Genomic DNA, 24054 nt, shown 5'->3' on the forward strand with positions numbered 1-24054 from the left:
TCTTGGTAAGTACGCGGCGGCAACCAATGCGATCGTGATCGAACCGCGGTTTCGTAGGGAAAACGCGATCGGCTCGACGCGATGCCAGCAGTACCGTCGAAGCGTCGAGGATGATATCGCGGTGTCCCGATCGTTTCCACGCCGTTCTGGTCCTCCTCTGTGTCGTCGTCGCGATCGCACACGCGGTACGTCCTGTTGCACCCTTCTGCTCGCTGCGAGCGATCAGCTTGCGCCCTCCTGCTCGCGCGATTTTCATTACCCGCGAAGGGACCATCGTTCTTATCAACCAATCGATTTTTTCTTTCACGTTGGTTCTTTAACGTGTAGGATATTGCGCGCGATTTAAATTGGCTATTCTTGGTCGTATCTTATTTTTGTGGCAGTGAGACGAGAATTTTGTTCTTGATTCTTAGTTAGAAGCAGTGAGAGAACGTTGGTGGAGATCGTGAATTTGTTTTTTTTTTTGGACCACTGAGTTTTTCATGCGAATCAAGTGCGTCCAAAGTGTGTTTCGAGAAATATTGATACATGGACTCACGTTCGATTTCATCTGCGCATTTAGATTCGTATATTTTCCCGCTTATAATTACGTTTTAACGAGATAAGCGCTGATAAACCGAGCGATTTATATTATTAAAAGGAATATATGCAATGATGTTATTGATACTTGTTATACGCTGTTTCTTTATGTAAACGAAACACGGTGCAACGGGTGCAATTGTGCAATAATGCGTTCGTTTATCACCATTTGTGTTGGATATTATGTTTACGAATAACTCGATGTCGCAGGTCTAATTAAAAATATAGTCGCTCAAACAATTTACGTTAGAGTAGCGTCAACTTCAGATGAAAAAATATGCGCATATGCTTTATAATCTAATTCGTACGGTCTTTTAAATTAATTTTCTTCCTTCGTAAAGATCTACGATCCCAGAGAGGCGACGACAAAGCCTCCAAAGCGACGAGAGTCGATATTGCCATGGTTCTCGCTCAGCAAAGTCGATTCCAGTGAGGACCTAACGCGTTCACCAAAATGGACGGATCCGGACAGTCCAGTAACCAGAAAACCGTACGCGGCGGAAACTGGAACGAGCGAATGGGGTCCTTGGAGGAAGGAGCGCGGAAGCCAGCTAGAGCAGCGAACGATGGTCCCTGACGACTCTCAAAGCACGAGGGATTTCGAGCAACATGGCGACTTGGAGTACAGCCAGTTCGAGCAACAGGAGAATCGAAAATTGCCGCCAGATCCGGCTGTCCCCGGAGATCTACAAGAAAACGAGAATATTAAAGGAAGGAAGGAGAAACCTCCAGGACGAAATGATTTGCAGACGGATCGATGGGATGATCAGGATTATTACGAGGGAATACCTGCTGATAGCACGGTAATATATTATAATAATTTTCCTTTCGTTATTTTGTGCCACTCTTCCTTGCTGTTTCTTGCTGCTTCCTTTTTCTTCAATTCCTTCAACCTAAACGACATCGAGAATAGATGTGTTAATTATGTTGCTGAGTTTGTTATGAGGTAACAAAATTAATGGGAGAATTGAATGCGTTAATCAAGATTCTGATAATATTTCAGAAACCACGCAAGGAAAAGCTACACTTTCCAAAGGAACAGAAGTACACGGTGGCCCGTTACGACGCCAAATCGGGTGTACAGTGTCCACGATTCGATTCGACCGGGCAGTTCGTGTATCCTCCCGATTGCAAATTTTTCGTCAACTGCTGGAAGGGTCGAGCGTTCGTTCAACCCTGCGCCCCTGGCACACTCTTCAATCCAGCCACTTTGGAATGCGATTTCCCGCACAAAGTTCAATGTTACGGCGGCGAGGTGGCTGACTTCCCGTCGAATCTCCATTTGGAACCCTCGGGAAGACGCGAGCCATTGATGCCTGGTCATCGTCAGGGTAATATGCAAAACGAGAGGCTGAAGGTTAGTTAGAAATCCTTGAATAAATAATAGATACGTGTACTCAAAGATATTTGAATACAAAATTTGCGAAACAATAATAGTAACTACGTAGTGAAGAACATTACGAAACGATGGAGCTTGAATTTTTATAAAGAGACAGTAGAGCATACCTTGCAGAGGGAAGCAGAAAAGTTTGATTCAATTTTAATTGCACGCAGGAGCCACGGTGTCCACCCTTTGTCACAGGTTTAGTAGCGCATCCGTCGGATTGCACAAAATTCTTGCAATGTGCGAACGGAGGTACTTTCGTTATGGACTGTGGCCCAGGCACAGTGTTCAATCCTGCTATCAGTGTTTGCGATTGGCCCAACAACGTGCGCGGCTGCGAAGGTGATATGAAACACGCGCGAGTAAAGATACAGTGCATACGATGATTAAGCAACGCTGGTAATCTTTGTCAAATAGATGCTTTAAAATCGGAAGAAGAGGTTACGACACCGCTGATTCCTCCCGATTATGAAGAATTTGGGAACATTGGGAGGTTACATCACGTTAAACACGAGCATCAACCAGCCAAGAAGATCACCTGCCCCGCCTTTTATACAGGACTGTTGCCCCATCCGGAGACATGTACGAAGTTTCTTCAGTGCGCGAATGGTGGCACGTTCATCATGGATTGCGGTCCTGGAACAGCGTTCAACCCCTTAATCTCCGTCTGCGATTGGCCTTACAATGTACCTAGCTGCAAAAAAGGTAACTAATAACGACATCGTGCTGGAGAGCAAAAGGTAATGACTAGACAAAGCAAACGTGTTGCTTTGCAAATAGAAAGATAAAAACCGTGTCAGTAATCCACATTGCAAAGTAAAGATCGTAGTCTCTTAATAAACGTCGATTAAGAAATATCGTTTACGAGCCAGATCTTGTGACTTATATTATAACAAGGTACAATATCGATTTGACATTCGATGCACAGATAAACCACAGAACAAGCAACCGTCAGTAGTTCCAGTAACCACCCTCAGACCTTGGCCCACAGAGTCAAACCTCTGGCACCAGCCCAACCATACGTCACAAGATCATTACAGACCAACCTACAACCCATACGCTAATCATCCAGTATCAACGACGACCCATCCGGAACCCAATTGGGATTTCTTAAGACCAACGTGGAGACCAAGCTGGATATCCCCTCATTGGACGACTCCCTCTCCACAAACCAATCAGCGTACCGAACCTAATACAAATTACGGAAGTCCCGACGACCAGCAGCAACACCATCATAAATGGCACCAAACACCAGGAACAAGATATCCAGGACCATCACAATGGCCACACAATCATGGGACCGATCAGGACTCAAACTATGACGGCAGATATTATCACCATCATCATCACTTTCATCATGCCAATGGACACGCGCACGATTCGAACAAAAATACCGAAACGCAGCAACCAGCTCCACCGTATGGTCAAACGCATCCTCAAGCACCTGGTCAAGGAACCGACGAAGGACACCGTTTCCACTATCACGGTACACATCACGAGCATTGGCATTCCGGAGATTCTGGTCAACAGACGCAACAGCCAGCTTTCGACAAAACGGAGGATGGCTCGCTTGGTCCACCGGATCTTCAACAACCTGACCAAGAAAGTGGTGGCGGAACTTGGAGTACCAACGTGGGAGGCCATCAGGATCCTAACTTGCATCTGCATGGTAATTCTAATAAACTGCCTTCTGGTCCTGATCTGAGGTCCGAGGATCCTGGACAAGAAACGCAACAGCCCTCGTTTGAGCCAACGGACGAGCAGGAGAATACTTCCGATGGGAGAATCGTATTTCCTCAGAACAATAATGGCGGACTTGGTGGAGACAATATTGCGTTAAACGGGAGAGGTGGCAGGACTGGCCAAATGTTTCCTTCATCTTCAAGTACTAATGATCGTCGTAATTATACGCGATCTGGAGATGAAAATAGACAGACTGTGCAGAACAGGACACGTTCGATTGACCCTTTGACGGGATATACTCTTAATACTTGGAATCAATTGGGCCCAAATTACATGCAGCCTCAGAATCGACGTTGGAACCAAGGTGATTTTAAATTTTGGTTTTACAGCCTGATTGATCAATCGGTACAGAAATCGATACATCTTCCTGTTTCAAAATTTGCTTCGTTTTGCACGGAATTAGAAAATTTGGCAAACGAGTAAGAATACTTAGTGAATTATTGATTTTCTTTACTGATTGTATCAATATAAGTTAAATTTTGTCGCTTTCTCCTGTTTAACAATACTTCCTTTAATTGCACTTTTATTTGTTTTCGCTACTCGAGATTGATTTAAGGCATGCTTGAGTAAAATCAGAGAATGATCGCGGAGCTTGCGACAGTGCACGAAGGTCACCATTTTTGTACTTTATCATGCATCATGAGTTTCGAAAGTTAATTCTCACGTATCGTTAGAATAATCGAGATAAAATCTGGGCGCATGATCTTTGAAATAAAAAGCTTTAGGTACAATTTTCGAGATTGCATTCATTGTAATTAGAAACAAATCTGAAGAGATCTCTCCATATAAAAAAAAAAACTTTACTACGTAAGTAAAATTGAGTAAGAGAACTAATCGAAAAGACTTATCTCTATAATCTTCATTTCGGACGAATCAGGATGCTGATTGGCATTAAATGACCAAGGAACAGGTAAATATTCTTAAAGATTCTGAACAACTAATACCCCAAGTAGTATATGCATTATTCTCATTTCTGTTAACATATCAAGTACATAGTTGAATGAGATTATCAACAAAGGGATATAAATTACGTAGTCGGTATTATTGTCCTGCTTGGTGTAAAAAATTTGTTTTCTCCATTAAATGATACTAAACAATAAACGATCTTAAGAATCGATCTCTTTTAGGCACTGTTAACGAGGATGACAAATTTCGCGAGTGGGAATCCAGGACCAACATTTATCAGAGTACGGCTAATCGAGAAGCGGATTCGAAGTTAAATCAATGGACTTTGAGAACCAATGGTTCCCAGTATGGGAAAGGACAACGTCGACCAGGTATATAAAGCCATACATTCAAATATTTTTACATTTTTATCATTATCTATTTCACAGGAGTTAAGACCGCCACGTTTAATGTTTCGAGGCCTGTGTACCAAAATGGAGTATATTACGTGAACATGAATGGCACGAGAGGTTATTTCATAACGAAAGAACTCGAAGTGAATCAAAACCACTCGCAAACCAGATTTTACAGACCGAATGCACTTCCAGAGTCGAATAAATTCAACAGAAACGGTCAAACTGTCTACCTTAACTTCACGACAACGAATTCCAGTCGTACTTTACCTACGGTTATCCAACCAGTGTTTTATATTCCGAACAATCGTCCGTTTAGATATAACAATACCTCCCAAAGCAAGGATATATCTTTTCACGGACATAATCATCGAGCTCCCAAATATCACTGGACGATTAACTCGACATCCAAGAACCCTGATCTAAGAGAATCAGGTAACGTCCTTATTAATTCATAAAAAAATAGTACGCTATTTAAATTCTCCTTTTAAATCGACGTCAACGATTCAACAGGCAGCGGTTACCAGAACGTGTACGTGCCGTTAATAAGTCCACGTCCGCCTGTGCCATATCCATCGTTCAACAAATCGTACCTTTTCCCATTCATGATGGAAGCGAATTTCTCAAGAGGCAACAGTTATTATCCACCAGTACCATCTACCAATTTAGAACCACCGTACATTGAACCTCCTCGCGCGAACACGCATCCAATCGGTTGGCAATATCCAATTCCATCGGTGGTGCTTCAACCACCGCTTATGGAAGTGGAAAACAGTCCCAGAAATTCTTCAAATTATTCGTCAACCAGTAATTTTCAGTCTTTGAGTCAACTGACTCCTCCAACTTTCACGTGGAACGTTACTAACCAATATCCAAAGGTTCCATCGACCAGTCTCGAGCCACCGTTCGAAGAATACAATAATCCTCTGGATAACTCGTCTCGTCCGAGTACCACGCAAAGGACACTGGAGAACGTTGTGACGGATCCACCGGAGGGTGAAACAGTGAAACCTGTGAAGAGATCCGAGAATGCGAGCACCACGACCACCACGAACCCTACAACGACCAGTACGACCACCACGAACCCTACAACGACCAGTACGACCACCACGAACCCTGCAACGACCAATACGATCACCACCACAGATCCAAATGTGCCCACCGTTTGGATAGAAGATGTCAGCTCTAGCACGATCAAGTATACGGAGGATGTCGACCCGGATTCTGAGGTGGACGTTATGGTCAAGAAAGAAGAGTGGAAGCCAGTGTTGGTTTTCGAGAATAAAACTCGAATAAACGCGCAGAATGGGAAGAGGAGGGAACAGGATCGAACAACAACGGAGACTTCTATCATGAAAATTAATAAGAAGAAGACTGATGTTGAGCTGTTGAACATCGACGCTCCTCCGTTTGAAGAAGGTAAGTACACGCGTCAGTTATTAGAGTTCAGTGTTGGTGATGGTCAATTTGTGTTATGATTCAGGAAGGTACAGGTAAGCTTCTTTTCTGTTGTGATGTGTATGTTTTTCTCTGCATAATTGACTGGCTTTCAGCATGCATTGCTTTTGGAATGCGTTAACAGTGAGCTTGAAACACGTTGGAGTTGAATATTATTGTACAAATTGCGATTTAAATATCGTATATTACGGTAAAGTAGTAAAACATATTATTTTGCAGAGGAACCACCGTTCCCGTCGTACTACGTGCCACCAGTGGAACCAATAAATCGTTCTAAAAAAGACCGTTTACCAACGCCAGTCTCTGGTCAGGTATGTAATTTTCCTAAAATTTTAAATAGAGAATTATAAACCTTTTGATTACATTGTAAATAATTAATGTTTCATTTCAAATATGTATTTTTCATGTATTTATAGGTAGTTCGACTTAGGGGTGGTTTCGGGCCTCACGATGGCTACGTTGAAGTTCAGGGAGTAAATCCTGGATGGGGAGTCGTTTGTGACAGGAAAAACAGCTGGACTTTGAAGGAGGCGCATGTTGTGTGCAAACAACTGGGCTATGCCGGGTATATCATAAGGATATCTTCTTCTTAACAAAGTGTTTTGTATATTCTTCTTGAACGTCAACTCAAATATAATTCCTTTCCGCCACTGCCCTTCGCTTCTTTCGATTCGTTACATTTGGTAACGACATCCGATGGAAATGAATCGATAAAATTTACGTCGCTTATTTGAAATTCTACAACTGGAACGTATGAACGGGCGAATGTAAAGTGACAGGAATGTACTTTTGTTCTTCGTTGCAGAGGCGCCGAGATGGCTTGGCAAGGAAGAAATACGCGAAACGGCGTGCCAACTTGGATCGCCGCAAATTCCGTCTCGTGTCAAGGCAACGAGGCCAAATTTCAGACGTGCAAGTAAGACGCTGCAACGATCACGATTCATTTCATGATATCTTTTTCTGATAAGACGTTCGCGACGTTGTTGACGTTTGAAACAAATATTGCACAATTCTTTTCGCGAATTACGGAAATAGCGATGTGTTGGAATATCAAAAGTACGATTTTGAATCGAAAAAGTTCCACTGTTAAGATAAACATCGACTAAAACAACTTGAATTACTCGTGGCAATTATTTGATAATTAATTATGATCTTTTATATCGTTGCATAGGTATTAGTAGTGGCGAAGATTACTGTCAGCCAAATAATCGATGAATTCTGTTCCTCGTAAAGAAGACGCATCAGAAATTGCAAAATTGTGCAAAATTTCTTAGCTTGAGCAAATTTTTTCTTAAAAATCGTGTACGATAAAAGGGATATTTTACCAGATTCACGCACGAGCAACAATGTCGCGTGGAGAGAGATGCAATCGGTGTGAGGTGCGTCTTGAATCGATTCGCCCATTGTCGGAAGGACGAGATACCGTACGAAGGACAATGTTACCATCTGGCTGATCCTGAAAGCGGCTTAAATCACGCTGAAGCGTTGGATTATTGTTCGCGGAGACAATCGCGGCTCATCGATATCATCAGCCAAGGGGAGAACGACTTCATCTCTGAGTGGTTGGTGCAAACACAACCGGAAGTAGCGTCGATTATGACCTCTGGCGTCGGTTTCACTACCATGGGTCGTACCATGTGGCTCTGGGAGGATTCGTCCAAGGCGAAATTCAGGTAAAACCTTCTTGTACAATCTCCTGCGATATTTAACAGTGTTTAAATGTTAAACTAAAACTTGCTTTATCGTCAGGTATTCGAAAATTCTTAATTTTGTATAATTTGCGCAAGAGAATGACGTTTCTTTGAAAATTGTACAAAATTAAGCAACTTTTCGTTATATTTGGCAGAAACTTTTCAGCTGTTGCTAGAATATGAATAGAAAAATGATGGTGCATCAGATTTCAACCTTCTCCCGTATAATCGCGTTCATTTGCCTTTTATATTAATTGATCGTAATTAGGTTTGCAAAATGGTGGCCAGGCTGGATGGAGGACAAGAAACATCCCCCGTTCGTCGGCTCCCGACCGCTTTGTCTCGTAATGAAGCGCAAATTTCCCTGTCACGAAAGGCCGGACTCGATTTGCGTTGCTGATTACTTCTTCTGGGACACCGAGGACTGCGCTTCCTCTGGCAAAGGTCACTCCTACATCTGCAAGAGGCCTTACAACGATATTGGTACGAACTTTTTAATTAATGCTTTGGCACAGCTTGCCTCTTGATTCTTAGCTCGTTTGGATGCTAACTTTTGCGGGCTGCCAACAAAATTTTTTCATTTCAAGCAATTACTGACCGCGGGACGAGATTTAGTTACAATAAACACTACATTGGTGCTATAAGAACTATCGCACGCAGTTAACCATAAAAATTGCCACATAATCATCGATTGATCCCAACGCAAGTGATTAATAGATGAAAATGCAATTTTTCAGGTTGCACTTATGGAAAAGGAAGTCAGTATGCTGGAACTGCAAACGTAACATCTTCAGGAAAAGACTGTTTATCGTGGGGAGATCCAGAAGTGGCTCAACCGCTTTCAGTCAAAGTTAGTTCCCTATACTTGTTTACATTCCCATAACATCATTCTCAAAATCATTTCCAACACCCATAGTTAATTATCACTTCATTTCTCAATTATTTTTTTTTAAATAAATGATACGTTGTATCGCAGGTTCGTAATCGAGAGGTGAGAGAAAAATTGCAAACTCACAACTACTGTAGAAATCCAGATCCGAACAGAGATATCAGGCCATGGTGTTTTACTGGACCACGTGGCGAACGAGAGTACTGTGACATCCCACCTTGCGGAAATCTGGGTACACTTAAACAAAAAATACATCTGCAATATTCGTTTGCTTTTAGATAGAAAAATTTCCTTTTAGTACAAATAATTTCTCAGGTTCCCAAAGATCACGTTCAACTGGTCAATGCAAACCCAAACACTTTGAATGTATGCCAGGAGAATGCATCCCATCGCCGTGGGTCTGCGACGGAGAAGAGGTGTTTAATATTCGCTACTGTTAATTACTTTCTGAAAAATTTCGAAAATGAACATCGTACCAACACGATCGAATAATATGTAATATTGTTGAATTTTGTATTACGTACATTTATTAATTTTCACTTTCGTTTGTCGAATTTCAAGGATTGCACGAATGGAGCGGACGAAAGAACCTGTATCTCGCAAATGGACCTTTTCCAGAAGCACGCCAAGCATAAATTGGAGGGACACGACGTTCAGAAGTGGTTGAATACACCGTTGGAGACGTGCGCTCTTAGATGCAAGGACGCTGATTTTACATGTCGATCCTTCTCGCATACGTAAGTTGCCATATTAAATGCTTTCTTCACTTTGTCTGTAATAGAAAACCGTATAAATCAAAAACTTTAAACGACACGCTATAATTGCATAAAAAAATTAATGAGATATGATACTAAAAAATTGTCACTTTTAATTTTTAATTGATTGTGTCTCCATGAAGAACGGTAGGAAACGTCTGTCTCCTTAGCGACAGCAACGTGGGAATGACAGGATCGCTGAAACCCAACAAACAATTCGATTACTACGAAATGAAGGAAATGAGCATCAACTGCGACGGAATGTTCGTTTGTGAAAACCAAAAATGCATAAATCAAACCCAAGTGTGCAACGGGAAGAACGACTGCAACGATCGCAGTGACGAAAAAATTTGCACCGCGAAAAATTTGGATTACGACATACGACTGGCTGGCTCGGACAATAAGCACGAAGGCAGAATCGAAGTTAAAAGTACACTAAATATATTGATAAACTTTTTTTTTTTTTGCTTAAGAATGTAGAATCAGATAAAATTTATATGTTTTTATTGAAAATCGTTGTAGTTTTGGGCGTTTGGGGCCAAGTGTGCGACGATGGTTTTGGAATGATCGACGCCGATGTAATTTGCAAAGAGCTTGGCTTCAAGCTTGGCGCGTTAGAGATCTCACCAGGCGGTTATTTTGGTAATATGGATCCACCAACGACGTTTATGGTCGATCAATTAAAATGCCGTGGCAACGAGACTTCTCTGCGTGAATGCGACTTTGAAGGGTAATCTTACTGAAAGTACTAAACGAATTATTAAATCATATTGGAAGTAACATTCATTTTTGTTTTATGTGTCTTAAATTTTTCTTATGAAACTCGATATATAAATTACCGTGTAAGTTAATGCTTACATTTTTGTCTGTAGATGGGGAGTCCATGACTGTCAGCCGGAAGAAGCAGTGGGCGTCGTTTGTAAGACGGCAGCTAATAGCTGCCAGGATGGCCACTGGAAGTGCGACAAACATCCATTGTGCATTCCAATTGCGTTTATATGCGACGAAGTTGTCGACTGTCCAGATGGTTCTGATGAAAGTTCTAAACATTGCGACGTGAGTAATTGAATTCTATGTCTCTTCAAAACTTATCATTTGCACAAAATGATCACACATCTATAATATAGCTCGTGAAACTTGTAGCCAGACAATAATAAGAAAAAGATTTATGATTTTTACGTCTACATCTCAATAATAGTACGAAATGCAAATGTTAACGATCGCTCTAGGCACCCTTCGAGGTACGTCTGGCGAACGGAAGTTCACCCTTTGAAGGAAGAGTCGAGGTGCGTCATCATGGTATTTGGGGCACCGTTTGCGACGATGATTTTTCGAACGCAATAGCCGGGGTGATTTGCAGATCCTTGGGATACGGTGGACATGCCATTGCGAAGAAAGATGGCTACTTTGGACCTGGAGAAGGTCCGATATGGCTTGACGAAGTGAGTTCTGGTCAAATTTTAAAACTAATTTGTGGTTACCATACAACGTAACACTATTTCCAAAGTTAAACATTTTAATTAACCACTTGCCTTTCCTCTTGGTATTAATAATATATAACTTTAGTATACTCAATCTAAATATTCTATAATAATATGAGGGGTAGTTATCAACTCTTACCTTCGAAATTTCTTAGAACAATCCAACATCGAAACAATTCTCCAGTACGTTACGTTTCGCGTAATTTTATGTTCGATGTTATTTAAGTACAATTACCCTCTTTTCCGGGCAAGGTTATCTGTGTTGGAAACGAGACGCAGCTGAATCGGTGCGAGCACGATCACTGGGGTCAACATAATTGCAATCACGACGAGGACGCAGGTGTAATTTGTACACCTGGAGACGTTAACAATTCCAAGGTAAATCGAGACATTCTCCCCTGGCGGTGGGTGTAGATTCTAAGTAAGATCGTTATTTCCTCGGGTGTTTATTCAATCAAGTCCTGGTGTAGCTGCGTAGAGTCGTTAATGAAATGGCTGTGCTGCGAACAAATTGAAAATTAGACGACAAATTCTTGTCTCTCATAGAAAACGGATTAGGCGACAAATGGACTAACATTTGGAATTAGTTTCGTACGTTTGGAGATTTCTGTAATCGTAACAGGGCTTGAATTGTTTTTTTCAATAAAGAGATATATAGTTCTATAGGGGGAGCTAGAATTTTACTTCTTTAATCCTTCGCCGCGCACACGTGTTAACGTAAAATAAGATCGTACGTGCACAGTATGCACGAAGTTCTTGCACGTTCGAAGTATTGATATTACAGTTGACTTTACAAGAGTCTATTTCACGAATTTGTGCTCTCGAAACTTAAAGACAGGGAAGGAGTTAAAATAAATACAAATAGTATAATTTAGTTAATTTTCTATAACGAGTTTCTTATGTATCGTTTCGATTTCATTGTAAGCTCTAATCTAAGTGCAACGATGTCACGTCGGTTATTTAATAGCACGATTTACTGTTAATGTTGTAATAGTAAACCATCGCGGGATTTGTAAACGATCGATACGACATATTTACTTGTCAGTTCAATAAACGATGAGCTCACGCAACGATCACGAGGCTTGTTTACTTAAATCCTTGACCCAGATCATCCCCTTTGTCCGTCTGACCCACGTGAATGCAATCATCGAATAAATACTTACAGATCTGGGAGACTGTGTCGCATCTGCCGGCGATAAACATCAACGACATACTTCCGGCCAATTGTGGCAGACGATTCAAAGATTTTAACGAGGACGAGGATCTCATATTCCAGAAGGTGGTGCGGGGCAGCATCGCGCCTAAAGGCTCCTATCCTTGGCAGGTACATAAAAATTATTTATTAATAAATTAGTACTTTAATATATGTCAAAAACGAATTTAAAACAAACTGAAAAGTATAACGAGGAAAACTCGATTAATGTGTTGATTCGATAATGACAGTACAAGAGAAAGATAATGCAAAAAGATTGCATACTTTGCAATTCAAGTTATAGGTTAACGAAAACTACGTTCTTCTACGCTGTGCGAGAATGAAAATTCTCCAATAATTCAGAACTGAAAACTAAATTTAATTTGAACATTGTCTACAACATTCGCAGGCCAGTATTCGTGTACGAACGCACAGTAGATCGAATCATTGGTGCGGAGCGGTGGTTCTTACCCCATTGCACGTACTCACCGCTGCTCACTGTTTAGAAGGTTACAAGAAAGGCACTTATTTCGTCCGTGCTGGTGATTACAATACAGAGGTAACCAACGAATAAAAATCAATCAAATATAATTCGAGTAGCGATGTTTCCATTTTCACTTTTCAACGTGAGCTTTAAACTCACGTTTGCGTCTGACACAACTCATGTCTTGTCGTGTATACTTCGCATACGTTAGATAGAGGAGGGAACGGAAGCGGAAGCCAACATCGAGGATTATTACATTCACGAAGACTTCCGTAAAGGCCATCGAATGAACAACGATATCGCCCTCGTGTTGCTGAAAGGCCGTGGAATTTCTCTTGGCAAAGATGTTATGCCAATTTGTCTGCCCACTGAAGACACCGAGTATGTGGCGGGTCTTAATTGCACCATCAGTGGATTTGGCAGCGTCGAGACTGGACAATCAAGTGAGTAACTCGTCAGACTCGTCGCACTCCTTTTCACGATGTTGCTCACTGTTTTCTAATAAATATCTGGATTGCAAATTTTAAATTACACATTACACATTAAATTACTTAATTGCACTATCAGTGGATTTGGCAGCGTCGAGACTGGGCAATCAAGTGAGTAACTCGTCAGACTCGTCGCACTTCCTTTTACGATGTTACTCACTGTTTTCTAATAAATATCTGGATTGCAAATTTTAAACTACACGTATTACTGCAGCTCATGCGAAAGACCTGAGGTACGGTTGGGTACCGTTATTGGATCAGTCCGTGTGTCGTGCTGAATATGTTTATGGCGCTGGTGCAATCAGTGACGGAATGTTCTGCGCCGGATATCTCGACGAGGGTGTCGACACCTGCGACGGAGACTCTGGTGGACCATTAGCGTGTTTGCACAATGGTAACAATAATTTCTCTTGTTATATACAATGACCGTATTCATCAGAAATATCACTGTAATTAATGTATTCTGAGAACATTAGTATTTTCTATTTCTTATAAACTGGATTTCTTGCTCAAAGCAAGCTGTCGATCGACGAACGAAAAACGAAAAGAAAAAAAAAGAAATAGCTGAGTGGGCTATGGTCAACTTTCACCGAAGAATAATTTTCTTCGTTCCTTTGTGATGCAGGAGCTTTCACGTTGTATGGCCTCACCAGTTGGGGGCAACGTTGCGGAAGAGCCAATAAGCCTGGCGTTTACGTTCGAGTTTCTCACTACCGCCAGTGGATCGACCAGAAAATAAAAGAATCCCTCGGAGGAAGATAAAGTATATGGATTCGTGAAATTCTCTGCCATGCAATTATCGAATAAGATCTTTTACATTTAGAAAAATAAAAATATCCGAAGGATATGTTAGATCGTATGATATAAAATGTCGGATTTTCTTGCAATTGAAATTATTCTTTTTATAAATTTAGACAGACATCGTTATTCGTTAAAATAGCGACTGTGTGATTTTATGGTCCGCTACCAACGCGATTCTAAGAAAAAATGATCGTAAGACGAATTTTACGCGCTTCGCGTTGGATTTAAGTAGTACGAACGACCAAAAGTCCGACATTTCGTATTACGCGTCCCAATGCGTGCGATACTTATACTTAAACCGTTTACTTCGTTTGCATCGTACCATCGAGTAAGATGTATCCATCGTAAAGTCATACTTTCATAAATAAGTTTTAGATAAATTATCATGTAAGTTATTTTAAGCCTCTATCGTTGTTATTTGTAACGGTTTTAGTTCTTTAACGAAAATAAAGAATTTTACAGTTATTTGTATAAAATGTGGTACGAAGACTGTAGATGGCTGTATTAGTGGGTGGTGGTCATTCTGCACTTGAGAGAGACCACAGGGAAACTACATTATGAGACAGTTTTCCCACAAATTCTCACTCGCTTAACTATCCAGTTTCTGCATAAGGCTTTCCTGACCCAACTCCATTATCCTCGCGTTTAAGGCAGGCATGAATTTACTAGCAGGTCCAAGATGAAACACCCTTGCTATTCTCTTCCCTTGGTCTTCGTCGTTTTTTCTTTATTTCTTTTACACAGCTCCACAAACGTTGTCACGTGCTCTTATTTTCTTATAGTTTCGCGTAATTTTGAAATAAAGTTTAATTAGTAAAATTAACTTACCTTAGACGAAAGGTTGAATCAATTCATCGAATCGAGCACTGCTTAAGGAGTTTCCTTGTGAAATAAATATTATTTCGTAAATTATTTAGAAAACTTATTAAACTCTGTATCATGGCGTCTATACGTGTCTACTTACTGTTAGAAAAAATTAATTTGCGGCGACAGTTTCGTGTCTGCTGAACTAAAATTAAGCAAATAATATTATGTGATTATTGAAGTTACAAAAGCTTGAGAGTAATTAAATGAAAGCTCTGAATTAAGCTGGTTAAATTCTAACATGCTTTTGATATAATACTAGTTGAAAGAATACACATCGAAGAAACGTCCATTAATCTGTAGTTTATTTCGTAAGACATCATCGTTTCTACAATAATTGTAATTGCTGTCTTGTCGCTGTTACATGTTTGAGCCTATTTATGTACAATAGTCCCAACATATTCGATCGTACGAAAACGAAAAGCGTTGGAACGGAAATTTTCGACGTTTCCAGTTTCTTCTTTTTCTTTTTAGAATTAAATCGACACCTTGAAAAAAAAAAGAAAAAAAAAAAGAACGAAACGACATAGAAAGATAAACTGGGAAAGGGTTTCGGTAATCTACGTTACAGATTGCAAAAACTGTGTAGCATTAGTACGAAATCGTTGTACGCAATCTATTCAGGCTGTTTGATCGACAGCTTGATCAACCGTAAACAATATATTTTCTTTTATTGACTCTGTTGCAACTTTGGCAGTTATTCAGTTACATGAATTAACCCTTTCTGCTTGCTTCAACACGTTCTCCATCGTATTTATTCAGTGCGAAATTAACTAAAGAGTTGTCAAGTCAAGAGAAACGCGAACGATGAAATGTACAACTAATTGGGCTCGTAAATGCACGTAGAAAAGTTCATAACGAAGTCAAGTCACACATTGCTCTTACTTTAATTGTGCACAGGGTGGCCCAGCTTTTCTCGACGGAACTTTGTTAGTATGGAGAAATATTTCTAATTAAAATAAGAAAGATTTCGTTCTGTGACATTAAATGAAAAAAAAAAGAATATTGCACACGTAGAGTCTGATTTGATGGTTCGTTAAAAAGTTGTTACAAAAGTACGAGGTATGGAGTATGTAATATTATACTTGCACATACATATTATATGTCATCAGCGATAAAAAAATTAAATTTAGAATGTATTGATTCATTAATCATACGTGAAAGTGCATTTCTATTTTGCAGCAATAGTGAGTTCACTATTGTTCCCTTTGAATTGTCATTTTCGTTACCTTTTGCTACAGTAACGAACAAAATCGAACGTACTAACAAAGTCTGGAAAACGCTAGGTCCTCCTATATAAATATCTGAAAACGACATGGAAATAGAATGCTTTTAACTCGCTCGGATTTCCCGCATAATGCTCTAAGTGAAAACACATCGTGGTGAAAAACTGATAACGCATTTAACTGCGAACGAAAACGAAGACAGGTCCTCGCATTATAGTCTACATTTTGTTCTATACACCGCAGACTTAATCACTTTTCGATTAACAGTCCCGTAAATTTGATACTCTATATATATATTGACAAATATGTTCCTTAGTTTAAAAACTTTCAGTTACAGATCCGTTACTGGTAGAAAGAGGAAAATCGGGCTGTCGATTGTTCAGCTAGTTACACGAACTTTCTCGTTTCCGTGACGAATGTAAGAAAAGAAAAAAAAAAAAAAAAATAATGAGTAGCAGCGCAGCGGTTAAATTCGGTCGATAAAAAACCGTGACGATCGACTTTGCTCCTGTTCTCCAGTTTTCTTTTACTTTATACTGGAGGAAATCGTTTCCCTTTCGATGTTCGTCATCCTCGTCTGGAAACGGAAACAGCCGATCGTCGAGTGGTCGTTCTGGATGGAATCGAAGAGAAACGTAGAATAAACGGAATTACACGCAAGCGATATCGGCGAATGAAAAACACGCTGACCTACACGCAAACCTCTTTATCGTACAATTATATAAACGCCTTATAATTAAGGGAATGTCGAACAAAAATAGCCTTAGGACGAAACTTAACGTTAACTCTAACTCGAATATTCTTAATTTAGGCATAACGCGGTCCGTGTTCCGGCTCGATGGAAAAACATGCCGCCATATTTTTGTATACTTTCATGTCGATGCATTCGTTTACGTGTGTGTATCGCTCGTTTAATTAATTCGACGAACATTTCGATCCAATTTAAGATATATAGAAACACTACAACAGTACAAATTGATATATTTGGTTAATCGATAATACTTAATAATGTATAAATTTACCGCACTAATTTTAAAAGTATCATATAAAAACGGTATAAAAGATTGTATCTGTATACAAATAATAATTCACTGTATTACACCGTGTTCTTCCTGTTATGATTCATCAAATTAAAGTGATCAGAGTAGTACGTTCGTGTCTTACGTTTGCACGTACACACGTACGTCTCATAAACTGCAAATGCAATGCACATCGAATTATTTGCAACGACTCGATCGACTTAACCAATAAATTAATCAACATCCCGAAATCGCAATAAACCACGTCCTGACTTTATCTACAGCTTACGCGTATTCTTACGCGTAACGATAAAACTAAAAAGTAGAACAAAACGAATACGACAATAAAAAACCAAAGAATCGAATAAAAACTCGGCCCTGCCGTTTCTCTAAGTGATACCTCTCAATCCGAATAAATAAGTTCCTCGACGGGAACAAAACTTCGATACAAAAATATATACGCGACTAATAATCCTCTGTCTAATTAAAACCGAAATAAATAATCATCGATTGCATCGAGGCGAAAATCTGAAACCCGGACTTGAAGAACCACCGATACAGGCGGCCCGTTGTCTTCGAATCGCGACGCGAACACGGACCTCCGACTAACGATCTAGTGACTAGACAGTAAGCAAGTGTGTTCACGTATTCTCTCCTAATCAATCAATCAATCAATCAATCAATCAATCAGTCAATCAATCGTTTAAGGATGAAAGTAGTTCTTGTGTACTAGAAGGTATCGTTAGGCGATCTCGGGTCGATCGATCGGCGATTAACGTAGTCGACAGGCCTCGCCTCCTCGTCGACAAGCGACGGCGTACGAGAAGACCCCAAACGTCGGGACGGGGCGGTTTCAGCTTCGTCCCCTCGCCTTCTCCGCCGCCGTTGCTCCTCCATTTAAATTCGATATTACGGCCTATCCAACCTTACACCCTAGATAACGCATAGATATACGCATATGTTTATGTGTCATATAATTATATATATATACACGACTTTTTGTTCCTCTTATGTACAGAATCGCAACTATCAGGGTGTTCGTTACGTAGTACAATGTCCTCACCGGGCAGAGAGACGCTCTCGTGCGTGGCGTTGCCGTTTCGTCATCGTTCTGTTCTTCTTTCGTTTCATGTTCGCACGAAGAACGATTATCGCTGCACCCTCGACAGACTTTCGTGCTGGTCGTCGAAGAGTCGCTCGTACGGTCGTCCCAGGGACGCCGTCTTTCTTGTTTTCGGTGCTAGAAAAATCGTTAGAAAAAAAGCGATCGGTAGAAAATATCGCAACGAGGCTAGCCTGCGTCCAGCTCGCGTAGTCTGTCGAGGGGGCTGCGAATGAATTGTCGAATCGGCTGCCTTCGCGAGGGTCCCGTCTGTTTCTCACCCTGGGCGCGTGCAAAAGTGATCTTCCCGTGTGGTACAGGAGAGGGAAGTACTTTTGAGTTTGCAGGAGAGCGCGCGCGGTTTCGTTCGCGGGAACGAGACGCCTCGTCGGACACTGGACCTGACAAGATGGTGATCCGTTTCGATGCTTACGTGTGTGTGTGTGTGTTACCTCCTGTGCACGTGTGTGTACGTGTGTGTCCGTTTTGTGTGCGGTGCGATAGAGACATTCCTCTTGGAATATTGACAAACGCGACGGCGCTTACGCGATTAATACTCGTTTAACTATTTAGCCCTTACGAATAAGTCCGTACGGTTAATCGTGTATGGTTTATGATAAACGTGCATGTGGTTAATTGTCGACTGTTCGTTACAACTCTAACGTGAGAACGTTCTCGGGGCGGCCGTGTCGCCGGACTCCTTTCTTGGCCTCCTTTTTTTTCTCGTTTTTTTTTTTTTGAGCGACCATCTGGTTCGCGTCGTATGCTGTTTTTTTTATAAAATCGATGCAGGAAGAGATGAGATACCGAGATGGGTATTTACAGGTGTGTGAAGTGTTTCTAACGAAGTTTCGTACAAAGCGATATCGTCCTCCTTGTACCAATACCATAAAACGGTGACTGGATAGGTATACATTTTACAAAATTCATCATTGATTGCAATTAGATGTAATCGTGGTAATTCGTGGAATAGAAATTTCTAAAAAATATTGGTGTTCGCTTCTGGTTTAGGTTTAACTATGAAATATCGTTTTATGATTGCATCGTAAAGTGAAGGGTGAAAAATGGAGGCACTCTCCTATTTGGAAAGTGAATTTGCACATTTATGGTTCTGATGTAAGGGGGATGATATACGATATTTAGATGGATACGTAACGATTCGTAAAGTATGGCTTACGATGAAGTGTGACGTTCTAATAACTAAATAACAATAATAACGTGCGCGTTGCGACGGAAGTAATTAATTAGCGTACACGTTTTTGAATAATTATTACTTTATGTAATATTCTTTTTAGACTGTTTAATTTAGGAAAGAATTTGTTTCTGATTTCAGATAACTGAAACACGCGTGGAAAATGTACGCGGACTGTAAATTGTAATCACTGTGGAACGTATTTCTAATTAATCTGAGCGAGATCAAGAAATGCACCAAGTTAGAATTTGGTAGGGGATAGATGGGTCATCTAAGCTGCATTTCAATTAAGTCCAACGATTACGTTGGATTAGCTATAAGTTAGCCAGAAAATTACATCTAGATTGGGTTCAGATGTAAATTGGACTGGGAGAGAGTTGGCTGCAAGACATGTAAATTGATAGGTCGCCTTGAGTTACACTCAATATTAAATAAAGCTCAATTTCTCTAAATTGCAAAATACCAAGATTCCACATTAACAGTTCGACGAAGGATAATTAACGGTACGATTAAATTAGCTCCTTGGAAGCTCCAAATTAGCTACTCTCTTTACTTTTCGATACTTCCGTCCACGGTACGTACAATAATTTTGTATAAAAAATTAAATTATCCGAATTTCAATAAAGCTTACAGTAGAGGTAACGTTTTAATACTGTTCGAACACCCGAAGCTGTGTGTCAGTTGTCGATTTTTATCGAAGATGTCTCGAAAGAAAGGAGTCTGGCGTGCAAACGGGCCACCGATTTTTGGCGGCTCGATCGATGAATTATACTTTCTTTGTTGCGCGATATCTTCGCGTAGACTCTGGTTCGTCCTCGTGTGTGCATACGACGCTACTCTGTTGCATATATGATACACTTTTCTCTTTCTCGTACTGAGAGAACTACGCGAGCGAAATACGGGGGAAACTAAACTATTTACGCGACACAAAACAGGCCGTTTAAAAGAAGAATACACTTTCGTATAAATAAACGAAATGAACGCCTTTACGCGTTAGCCGTGCGATAGAGAAGTGTGTAGAAAAATATTCTGCGATATTAAAACATTGTATACTGAATATAATACGATCGTATAAATAAGATAGGAACAGTAGAAGAAATGATGCACCAAACTACAAGCTAAAAATTGTAGGCAAGAAGAGAATTGCCTTTGATTCGCGTGCGGTTTAAATAGCCTTTAAATCGATACATTCGACAATTAAAATACAACGAAATAAAGAAACTAACGCGGTTAATTAATAATAAAAAGAAAGTTTGTACACATTTATCGAATACATTAAAACTCGACCAATCTGCTACACTATCTTGAACACAAGCTCAACTTGCATCAAAGAACTCGCGGTGCAGAGTGCTGGAAAAACATACAAGAACATACGCTCGTATATAAATAATTAAATTAAAATAAAACAATGTATAATACATTTTTCGTTTGTCAACAGCGCGTTTGCGTAGTTTCTAATTACGCAAAAAACAGCTTCTCGCGTCTCCGCGCATCCTGCGAATATTAAAAATACAAGTATTCGATACGTTGTACGTGTCTCGCGATCGCTCGTAATTGTACGCTGATACTTAAACGTCTAATGACTGCAAATGGTGTTTCTCTCAGTACGCGAATTTGCGAATTAGCGAGCGGAAGGTTCGCACAGTCCGCGTTTGCGTTTCCTCCCTCCGTATGGCGAGTAGATCGCGATCTCTCGGTTCCCTTCACGTGTCTCGGAATAAACGAACTCTTGGTCCCCATTTTTATCCTCAAAATCCTTCCCCTCTCGCCTCGTCTTCGTCCATCCCCTCACCTCTGCGCTTCGTTCTGTCTATCGCGAGTCCATATCATAGAATTAAACGAAACGAAATCATCGCCACGACCTGTTACCCCGACGGATCTTGTGACCTCTTTCACTGGTTTCATTTTGCCCCGTCTGGAAAAGAAATCGTCGAGATCGTCGCCGAGGAAAAGCTCGAAGCCGCGTTTCAACGGTGACGAACGCGTTGGAGATCTGCCCTCTGTTCGATCGCATCGTGAACGATGCACCCCAGTGTCTATCGAACGCACGCTTAGAAAAAACTCAAGTCTACTTTGAAGTGTCTCGCCTTGTCGTTCATCCAGGAATTTCGATCGACGACATCGAGTTCAACTGCCAAGCTGAAACCAGCGTCGGTTTTTAATACAAGCCGGCGGCTAAATTTCACGAACGCATTTCCCAGCGACAACGGGCTGCGAATCAAACTGGCCGTCGGGGAACGGGAACGATTTACCCGCGCGTAACCGTTTTCCCATGGAAAAAAGTTTTAATCTCGCGCGCGCACCGCCATGTGAACCCTCGAAAAAACCCAAACGACACCGTCACCGTCGGGACAATGGAAATGCTTTCTGAAAAGCTGCTAACGGCGGAGCACCGTGGCGCGTTGCCTAGCGAGTCGTGCCCTCCCTTTCTTCTCGCGTCAAACGTTTCACCCCTATCTCCATCCCTCACACCACCCCCCTATCTCCCTCCCTTACCTCTGTCCTCTTTTTTCAATCTCATTCACGTTCGTTAAGTACTTGCGCGACGACCGTCGTCCGTCACTACGTGTAACCTAGAACCTTAAAACAACAACGTTCGAGCTTACTCTACAGGAACGAACCTATTTATTCTTTTTTATCATTTTTCCATTATTCTCTGTTCACACCTAGGAGTTTCGTTAGCGTATATCAAAAGGACTATGTACAAAATGGTCGGCCAGGCGGTGAAAGCATCCCCTCGAGCGCTGCGAGCGCGAGCCTCGACTGTTGGGTGCTCGTTCCGCGACCGAGGTCACGCTTGTCCGCCCGGCCTCGGGCTTAGGAACTATACTTACTGCTACGCGATACTGTTCAGTGAATCCTTTCTTTTTTTTTTTCTTCGTGCTCGTTCCAACGGATCGACTCGAGCTTCCAGCCTCGCGCGGGATCTCGAGGCTCGTCCCGTAGACGATGATACTCGACCGGTGCAATCGGTCGCCGTTTTCTCCGCGCGAACTTCGAACGTCTCGCGATTGTCTCTCTCCATCGAGGGGGAAAGAGTCTCCAATCGTTTGTCACGCTGTCAGAGGATTTGTAACAGAGAATGGTCGCGGTTCTACTTTCGTATACAAAGGAAGCTTGAAAAGTGGCACATGAATAGAAATCAACGATATCGTTTGAACGTGTAAAAAATGCACAACGCAGCAGTGCAAATAATTTTAGTTAAATATTAACTAATTGACCGTAGAGAAAAGATCTGGTGATCGTGGATGGATTTCACGGTGGCTCGCTACCGTCGAACGGTAGCGGTTGCGAGTGTACGTCCGATTGATTTGTGATTCGCGATCTTCTCAAGTCCCGCAGACGCGTGTAAGAAATGCTTGGAGAGGGTTGAACGCTGGATCGTCTCACCCCCGTCGCGTCCAAACGTGCAACGCTGCAAGTGGAACGCGATCGAAACGATCGCACGTAGCGTGTTACGTGCTGCTCTGTGCAATTAATGCGAGTGGATTGCGTCGTTGCGAATTGCATTTCAACGGCGTGGATACAGGGTGGAGGAATAAAGTTTCGAGGAAAGAAAGTGTTACGCTTCCGTGGAAAGCGTCAGGACGACTGCACCGATCTTCCTGCTATGCCTAAACGATGTCCTTAAACGATGCGAGATCACTACGATGAATCCTTTTCTGCCTTCTCTCGTTTTTTCTTGATCGCGAGCACAAATCGCTCCATTTTTTCCGGAATTTTCCCTCCTTCCCTCCTTCCTTCCTTCCTTTCGCTACACATCTCGCCTTGTTCACGATCCGCAGATGTTCGCCCTTCTCTCACCTCGCTCCCTCGACCGTTGACCCTTCTTGACTTTAGACTTTAGACTTTTCGCAGAAGTGATTCGTGGATAATTAATGTTTAGAACGAAATTCGGAAGAGTGCGTCTGGCTCAATATCGCTCCCATTCGACGCGGTGTACGGTTGCTCTTTTTCACTGAGCGTTCAATTCAGACCTGCCGACAGCACGTTAAGGAAAGGGGGATATGATTTAAAACAATTGACAAATGTACGCTGGGAAGGAATTCTGGCTGACTCGAACAGATGATTTTTCTTAGCAGCAATAATGAAATGGTTCTATCTTTGTTGTTGAAAGTTCGAAGGAAGTTACGAGAGAAAGATGACAATTTGAATAAATTTATCTTGGACGTAACAGATTTTAGATGTCATTTAGTTGCGTTTACTTACTTCAATGCTTTGTAACGTTCTTTCTCTGGATTGTTGTCTGGTGGCTCGCACTCGAAGGATGCCAAAGCTAGGGCTGCGTCACAACAAGAGAAAACATTATCTTTGTTAAACATCTGAGAACGCATCGAGGTTGAAATCTACTTCACCGACAAATAATTGAAATTTAATCTGCGATCTTAATTGATCTATGAAAAGGAGC

At 41.3% G+C, this 24054-nt stretch overlaps 2 protein-coding genes across 2 annotated transcripts in view; one reads left to right on the forward strand and one right to left on the reverse strand.

Annotated features, from left to right (window-relative positions):
- Positions 1-3: 3 nt before the first annotated feature.
- On the forward strand, positions 4-14714 carry LOC143433270 (uncharacterized). Its single transcript, XM_076910556.1, has 28 exons — positions 4-185; positions 921-1382; positions 1583-1936; positions 2134-2305; positions 2381-2668; positions 2892-4010; positions 4834-4983; positions 5041-5439; positions 5518-6423; positions 6682-6773; positions 6879-7027; positions 7268-7378; positions 7791-8135; positions 8422-8636; positions 8891-9003; positions 9130-9274; positions 9358-9458; positions 9604-9779; positions 9941-10227; positions 10320-10527; positions 10670-10853; positions 11027-11239; positions 11531-11656; positions 12444-12602; positions 12880-13029; positions 13166-13397; positions 13657-13836; positions 14068-14714. Exons 1-28 carry the CDS (start codon positions 111-113, stop codon positions 14202-14204), a joined length of 7248 nt encoding a protein of 2415 aa, XP_076766671.1. The 5' UTR covers positions 4-110; the 3' UTR covers positions 14205-14714.
- Positions 14715-23436: 8722 nt separating this feature from the next.
- LOC143433147 (uncharacterized) overlaps positions 23437-24054 on the reverse strand; it is a 393923-nt gene continuing 393305 nt past the window's right edge. The window contains exons 12-13 of the mRNA XM_076910299.1: positions 23856-23928; positions 23437-23623 (exon numbers count right to left, since the gene is read on the reverse strand). Coding sequence (XP_076766414.1) covers positions 23602-23623; positions 23856-23928 — 95 coding nt within the window. The 3' untranslated portion in view covers positions 23437-23601. The remainder of the gene's footprint in view (positions 23624-23855; positions 23929-24054) is intronic.

The sequence above is a fragment of the Xylocopa sonorina genome, chromosome 2 (genome assembly GCF_050948175.1).
Source record: "Xylocopa sonorina isolate GNS202 chromosome 2, iyXylSono1_principal, whole genome shotgun sequence".
In the NCBI taxonomy this organism is placed as follows: domain Eukaryota; kingdom Metazoa; phylum Arthropoda; class Insecta; order Hymenoptera; family Apidae; genus Xylocopa; species Xylocopa sonorina.